Source organism: Balaenoptera ricei, chromosome 9, assembly GCF_028023285.1.
Source record: "Balaenoptera ricei isolate mBalRic1 chromosome 9, mBalRic1.hap2, whole genome shotgun sequence".
Lineage (NCBI taxonomy): Eukaryota > Metazoa > Chordata > Mammalia > Artiodactyla > Balaenopteridae > Balaenoptera > Balaenoptera ricei.
This window is the reverse complement of record NC_082647.1, coordinates 28,958,776-28,966,784: the sequence shown is the minus strand read 5'-3', so window position 1 is coordinate 28,966,784 and position 8,009 is coordinate 28,958,776. Positions and strand designations below refer to the sequence as shown.

The window sequence follows — 8,009 nt, the reverse complement described above, 5'->3', positions numbered from 1 at the left end:
CACAGTTATTTGTGATAACTTTGTACCCATTCAAGTGCATGATGGATTTTGACTTTTCTTCAAAGTTCATTATGGGCAACATGTCACAATACAAGCAGAAATAATATAATAGCAGAGGTAGATTTTCCTATCAGGGTCATTTAAACACCAAGCTTCCTCTTCTCTATTGCCTGGAGTGAGTAACCTATCCTGGTTTGAACTGCCAATTGCTTCAACACCAAGAGAATACAAATGACCAGTGTGTAGATTAATATAGCTTTGTTTTTAGTTAGTCTGCCTGGAGCTGGAATGGACATATGCACTGACTTCTAGAAACAATGAAATTTATAATAAGGTATCTTATTATACTTATAAATATGATTTATTTTTTGGTTTTTAATTAACCTAATGGAAACATATAATTTCTTGTGTGAAAGTAATATGTGTTTTTGGCAAAAACATAGCAAAAAGGCAATGTTTTTCAGGGCCAGGCAACAACTTCATATTCTTACCCACTGAGATTTAGGTTTGTCTTTAATTTTTATACTTTTAAAAATGTACTGTTTGGTAACAGTAAGTCATGATCATGATCGCTTAAAATCATAAACTTTATGTGTAATAAAGGTTCTACCCATTAAAAGTGTTTATAAAGTGACCAAAAAAATTTCTGTAAGAAATAAACCCTAATTTTGAATTTGAGATCATTTGTATTTTATATTGTATATTTGGGGGTGAATATTTTGCAAAGACAAAACATCCCATTACAGTCATAATTTAACCACTGCTTTGAGCTGTCACCAAATCTAACAAAATTATGATGCCTGACATTGTTACCTGCCACTAACATGAGGGGCATCTATCAAACAGTGTGCACAGTTCTGGGACTCATGATTCCATTGCACCTTGTGGGTTCATTTTTTCCACATTTGGAAAGGAGCAAAGTTCTATGAGAGGCTCACTAAGCTTCAGACTTCATGAACAAGTAACTGCTTTGATGAGGCCCCTAAAAATGCTTTCATTTACTATTGAAAAATTGACACTTCACTCCTAATCTTGCATGATAATAACTTGTTCTCAAACTAAATTTTTTTAAAGTCGAACATATTATATCCTTTGGGAAGAGACTATTAGAAATCAGAATTTGGGATCTGGGTTAAAATAAAATCAGTAGGAATTAACTACTTACGTTATTAATTCCATTCTATATTCTGATTTCCAAAACTGAACAAAACACAAGGGCCCAGGGCAATAACTTTCTAAAACTGGTTCCTGCAGTCTGATAGGCCGCCTTCCTCTGTACCAAAAGTTAACTCCAACAGACAGCTGGAGATAAAACATTTCCCTCTGCAGATGATCTGAACACTGGCCACTCTTCCTTCCTAAACATGAGAGAATTTGCTGGCTAACTTCAAGAAAAGAGAAGGTGTATGGGGATGAGCCAATTTGCTATTCATACCATTGGGGTGCCTATTTCATGAATGAACATAAACATTTATGTAAGCACACACAAATACAAGCATACAGGTTAGATAGTGAAGGGGCACCTTTTCACATTTGTTGGAGGTGGGAGAATTGTAAGGTCTTCCACTGACTATTAGCTAAGTATCCCTCTTCATCAATTTTTAACACCCCCCTCCCAGTCACCACCGCTCCAACTAATCTCTAAGCTCATCCTATCTTTAAGGAGATTCTCCTTGATGTTTAGTGAGCTCTAACAGCTTTGTCATAAGTCAAAGTTCATCGATAATTCACCTCCTGACAAGTAGTTCTCCTGAGTGCTTATTTTAGAGGATTTCCTTTTGGCTTCTCCTACTTAATCACCACTACTTCAGGCTACTCAAACCTGTGACCAGACAGACAACTGTTTCCTTTGCTTGCCTTCTCTGGAACTGTTGCCCCATCCCAAATCAGACCTGCGCAAAGTCAGTCCAGATTACAATAACGGGTCCCCTATATGCTCCCACCTCCCCCAACAGGCCAATTCTATCCTTCCATAGCAGACTTCTTGTTCAATATGTCAAAGCACACTGGCAGGGGCTAAAAGGTGGGAGTACCACATATAAGTACTTCCTAACTGTAAGTATTTTATGGCTTAGTAATTTTCCTCAACAATGTTCATTTTCTTTTCCACCAGTGAAATTGTGTCACCTTGAAAGTCTGGGAGAATTACATCCTGGGGTTTTGAGAATAAGTTCAAATACTTATGGAGAATAAATTCAAGAGACAAAAGCCATTTTCTGCCCTTTATAGTTACCCCTGACCTCATTCTGTTTACTCAAAGAGAACAAACGCTTTCAAGATCCGACTAAGTCACCTCGAAAAGGTGGCCACCCATAAGCTACCAGCCATTTCCGCCAGGCTCCCTGGGGCACAGGCAGCTGTGAGGGAATTCGACAAGCACCTGGAACCGGATTTGTCCACTTGGCTGTGATATTCAGGAGAAATGGCACTTCTGCCAGCCTCGAAGATTCAGAATTCACCCAACTATGGAATTTCAAAACTATCTCTTTCTGAAGTCAAATCTAACACGGATCTAGTCTCAGCAAAGGATAAGGTGGGGTATGGGGAAGTTAGGAAAAGAGAAAGGTAGGGATTCGATCTACTGATTGCTGGATTGGGACTTAAAAGTCCCAGTGCTCGAGGGCTTGCGTCCTGGGGCAAGAGCTGGGAAGTCTGGACCCGACGCCTGCGCGTGGAATCAGGAATTCCCTGTTCTCGGGACCCCTCCGGTCCAGCTCCGTGCCCAGGATCTTGGAGTCCCCCAACCCGAGAGTGGCCGCAGTGGAACTTGGCTCGGATGTCCCGTGGGGCCCGCTCACCCGCTCGTCCGCGGTCGCCTCACCCAGGGTGTCTATCACCTCTCGGACTCGGGCCGCCGAGGAGGCCCTCGGGTCGTCGGCTCTCGGCGCCCGGAGCGGTCAATCCTTCCCCCACCTGGAAATGCGGGCTCTGGTTGCCAAGGAAATCGCCGCCTCGCCCCGGCGGTGCCCCCTACCCATCCCATCTCCCCTTCGTCCCGCCTGTCGCCTCCTGTCTCCGCATTTCCTTGAGCGCCCCCCCCCCAAGACGTACAAAAGTGAGGCAGGAGAGCAAATTTAAACGCGTTCCCCACGCCTCTCCTGCGACCGTCGAGGCGCTCGGAGAGCCGGCGAGGCCGCCCCGGGGTGGGGGGCGGGGAGGGGACCCTGCGGCCGCGGTGCGGATCCGCGGTGGATTCTCCGCAGCGGCCAGGCCCGGCGGGAGCTCGAGGCCGAGGGAGGGGCCGAGACGCACCCCCGAGGCAGGCGGGGCTGCGGGGACCCCTGCGGCCCACTCCCCCCAGTCTCTCTCCCCGGATGTGGCCCCGCTGCAGCAGGGTGGCTGGGCTGGGCTGGGAGCTTGTCTGGCAGCTTCTACTGAACAGCTAATAGTATAACAACCCGGCTTTGATAAATCTGAACTAATTACCCCTCTTAATTAAAGTCTTTAGCAGTTGTTTCACTGTTTTGGCAAGAAAACAGGAGAGACTTGCAGTTAGAAAACACCAGAGCCCGAGCTCACAGCGGAGTTGCTGATTAACACTTGAAGCATTTCAAGGACCTGGCACCCGCCACGGTTTGGTTTTCATCCATTTTTCCTCCTTGAATGGAAGTATATTCGTCTATAAACATATACACACACATAAAAACATGCAGACTCCCTTTGCCAGCTATGTACAAGTCAGTATGTGCCTTCAGGATGCGAACAGTAAGACCCCCGTCTACATGATATCATTGTAACGTGTGTGTGGGGACGTAGATTACACACAGCTCCTATAGATATGTTGTTCCCACTTAACTTTGCACTCCAAATATATCAGATGGTCCAGGACAAAGACGTGCTTCTCTTAGAAAGCTCCACATCTTCTGTCTCTGAACTTATCGAATTTCATTACTTTACCAAAGTTGTAACTATTTGGAGAGACTATTATTTGCTCTTGGTGAATTTTTCAGATGAAACATTGGGTGATACTAACCCAGGGTTGAACTTTTTAAAAAGGAAGAAAGAAGGCTGAGGGGGTCAGAATCAGTGATCCCTAGCTGAATAATATGAACAGAGCCCTGAAGGTTGTTGATTAAATAAGCATGTTCCAAGGATTTATTTCCAACAGTCAATGAATCAATTTTTACGTGCAAGAATCAAAACCAAAATTCAAATTTATCCATAATGAACCATCCTTATCTAATGTGTATGTGTTTGTATGTGAGTGTGTGCTGATGAATGTGGAATGTGCCTTTACAGGCACACATATCTATGCGTGTATATATAACATACACACAGAATTGGGGTTTTTTGTTTTTGTTTTTTTTAACCTCAGGGAAAGAGGAAATGGTAATAAACAATCGGCAGGCATCTTGAGACCACAGAATCAACACAATGGAAATATATACAATAATAAAATTAAAATGGTGCAGCATTCCCGGGTAGGATAATACAGATCTCAATAAATACAGCAGATATTTGTTTTTAAAAAACAAAACAAAACAAACACGATCTCTCCACCCGAGATGAAAAGTCTTTGCAAATTAAAAAAAAAATCAGAAAACAAACTCCCAAATTTTCTCATAATTGTTAGTGCCTACATAGAATATAATACACAAAACCATTTAGCAGGTGCATGCAAGAGGCGAAAGGCCGGGGAATGCAGAGGCTTCTGGTTGGCGCTAATGTGTAAGGACCAACATGCCCTGGGTTCTACAGGTGAGCTTGGGTAGAGAGGTCCAGCTCTATCCCGCCGCTGTCTCAGTAGTGGGGACCCCGGCTGGGGCTAGGAAGGGACTTCGGCCTTGATCACTGGTGGCCCGGGGGGAACCCAGGCTGCAGGGGCTCAGGGGGCGGCAGCGGCGGCAGCGGCGCGGGCGACGGCTGCTGCAGAGGGGGGGACGGGTCCGCTCCCGGCTCCACAGCAGAGGTGCGGGGCAGCCCCAGGCCGCTGTCGTGCAGCTTGCGGACGTGCTTCTTGAGGTCAAAGTTCCTGCAGAAGCCCTTGCCGCACGTGGGGCAGGTGAAGGGCTTCTTGTCATTGTGGGTGTGCATGTGGAAGGTGAGGTTGTAAATCTGGTGGAAAGCCTTGTTGCAGATATTGCACTTGAACTGCTTCTCCCCGCTGTGGGTCAACTTGTGGTTTTTGTAATTCCCTGAAACAGACAAATGACAGGGACGTGGATCTGAAAAGAGAGGTTTGAACGGGAGGAGCAGACGATTGAAGGACAACGAGTCGAGAGAATAGGGGCCACAGCTCGGAGGGCCGGTGCAGTTCTATGCTGCCCCCCTGCACTTCGCTCCCCAAATTTATTTTTAAACATCAACAGTGAGGTCGTTCCCTCCACGTTTTAATACAACAGTTATTAATCCAATTCTATAAAAACGAGAACAAGCGGTTAAAGAGAGATGCCCCCTCTGTATATGAGCCATACCTTTCTCTAGTACTCATCGCACTTGAGGGTAGGAGGTTGGAATGGCAACACATGTGCTGGTAACTAGCTGCACTTAACAAATCGTTTTCTGAACTACCCCCCAGAGTTGAGGGCTTTCGGTAAGACTACTGTGAAAGACAACACCTCCTGGGTTCTATACCTTTTTGATGAAATCCTTTGCCACAGAATTCACACACAAATGGTTTGTAGCCTGCGTGTATTCGGGTATGCGTGTTTAAAGTAGAACTTCTATTAAATGCTTTGCCACACTGGTTACATTTATGAGGTTTTTCCTAAGCGGAAAGGAGAAAAAGCAGAGAAGTTATTTTGCTATTCAGTGGAGTCTTAAAAACTCAAAAACACTGTAATGCTCTCCCTCATGCTTTTAAGCAGAACAAAGGCAAACAATACCTGGCATTTCCCCCTCTTCCAGATGGCACATTTTAAACAAACCTTACGCTACAGAGTAAGAGTTTATCGGCCATTTAAAAAAAAACAAACCGTTCGGAGATAAACCAGGTGAAATTGAGACAGCCGAACACACCTGGGTGTGAATGATCTTGTGCCTGCACAGGGTGCTGGCTTGCCGGAAGCCCTTTCCACAAACTTTGCAAACGAAGGGTCTGGCTCCTGTGTGCACTGGCATGTGACGGGTTAAGTTATAGTGTGCGTTAAAGACCTTAAACACAAGTACAACAGGTTAGCTCAACAAGCACTTGGAGATCAAACCAGGCAGAGGGAGGGGAGGGAGGTGATAACGTTATAACAAGTGTATACAAATAATTACAAAATAAAATCAAATGTGGAAAGAAGGAAGGGAGGAAGGGAGGGAGGAAGGGAGGAAGGAAGGAAGGAAGGGAGGAAGGAAGGAAGGGAGGAAGGGAGGAAGGGAGGAAGGGAGGGAGGGAGGAAGGAAGGGAGGAAGGAAGAGAGGAAGGGAGGAAGGGAGGAAGGAAGGGAGGCAGGAAGGAAGGAAGGCAGGCCACCCCCCACCCTTACACAGTACTTGCCTTTCCACACACTTCGCAAGTGAAAACTTTGGGCTTGGTATGAGGAGCGCCTCGGCTGAAGTCAGAGGTTTTGAACGCTATTTTTTCCGACAGGAGCTGGGCGCTTTCTTTCATGTAATGCTGCAGCTGAGCCTGGGATAAGTCTTTGAAAGCTACTCCCGAGGGGTACTTCTCCACCGCCGGGACCACCAGTTTATTCCTCTCGGCTAAATACGTTTTTGGCTGCGGGTGCAAAGGGGAACTGAGGAAGTAGGAGGCCACCGGGTGGATGTTAACGCCGGCCGCCGGGTGGCACGGGCCGTCGCCTCGATTCAGGTAGCACAGGGCTCCCATGGCGTGGAAGGAAGAATGGTTGACCACCCGCGGCCTTACCAGCTTGTACTGCTGCAGCGGGAGCGCGTCGCGGGCCAGGTCGCCCTTGAGACTCAGCGCGCAGTTGAGCAGGTCGCTGCAGCTGAACGCGGGCGCCGCGGGCGCTTCCGCAGGCGCAGCCGGAGCCTCCAGACTCGCCTTCCGCGGCTCCGAGCCCGTCATTCCCGCCTTGGGGCTCGTGTCGTACGCCACGGGCACGAAGGGGATCATGCAGGGGATCGACGAGTTAAGATGCAGAGAGTGCTTGGGGTCCCCCTTGGGCACGGCTCCCTGCAGGAAGTGGGGGACGGGCAGGGCTTTGGGCTCGGGGGTGCGTGCCATGATTCTTTCGATGGAGAAAGCCAAGGGTTTGGAGGTGTTCATCATGCTGCCCCGGGCCGGAGCGGTCGCTAACATTTTGGCAGTCGCGTCGTGGCAGCTACTGTCCATGTCTGAGTCTCCAGCGTCCGTCAGCCGGGGCCGGGCTGCGCCGTCGTTGCCTTGTTCCCTGCTTGTCACAGACCTGCGGAGAGGGGGACGGGCACCATCACCACCGGCAGCCTCCTCCTCCTCCTCCCCAGAATCACCAGCCGAACCTGCCTGCCCAGCCCAATGGACTCCTGCCAGCACATCGCAGAGTTCTTGGCGCACCAATGACTCGGGGACAATCACTACTTATTTCTATCAATAGAAAGTGTTGTGTCAATAACGCAGCCAAGATCTCGCCAATCGTTAACTTCCAAGAGGAGAAGGTAAACTAGATAATTGCTCAATTCGCTTCCAACACTCAACAGGAAAACTTTTTTTTTTTTTTCCTCTGCAGTCAGTGACTACTTTTCATTGGTGAGTGAGGTTCCCCCGCCCAGAAGAGGCGGGGGCGCTCTCCGAGGCGCGGCGGACCGTCGCCTCCGCGCACACACTCGCCGGTGGACACTTTGCTACCCTCCGCGCGCCCCCCGCCTTTTGCTTTTTCCTGTCTTTTTAACTCTCAATCTGCTTAACCGGGCTTTAGAGGCCAAGCAAATCTGAGATCAATTTTCTCGTTTAGCTCTAAATGACATCATCTAAAATCATTGTACAAGGGCTAAATAAGGAAACAGACTCGAATTCAGGGGCAAACACCAGGCTATATTTATCAAACGCCAGGCTCTAGAAAGCCGCGGCCAGGAAGCCTCCGGCGGGAGAAATCCGAGCCTTCCCGGCATGGTTCCGCCGGGCCCGAGGTGGGCCCGGG

General features: G+C 48.0%; 1 protein-coding gene across 1 annotated transcript; it reads right to left on the bottom strand.

The window, feature by feature from the left end:
* Positions 1-4,788: 4,788 nt before the first annotated feature.
* FEZF1 (FEZ family zinc finger 1) lies at positions 4,789-7,225 on the bottom strand. Its single transcript, XM_059932668.1, has 4 exons — positions 6,425-7,225; positions 5,959-6,093; positions 5,575-5,707; positions 4,789-5,135 (listed from the first exon to the last, which is right to left on the bottom strand). The coding sequence occupies exons 1-4, from the start codon at positions 7,223-7,225 to the stop codon at positions 4,789-4,791; spliced, it is 1,416 nt and encodes a 471-aa protein (XP_059788651.1).
* Between the last annotated feature and the right edge of the window lie 784 nt (positions 7,226-8,009).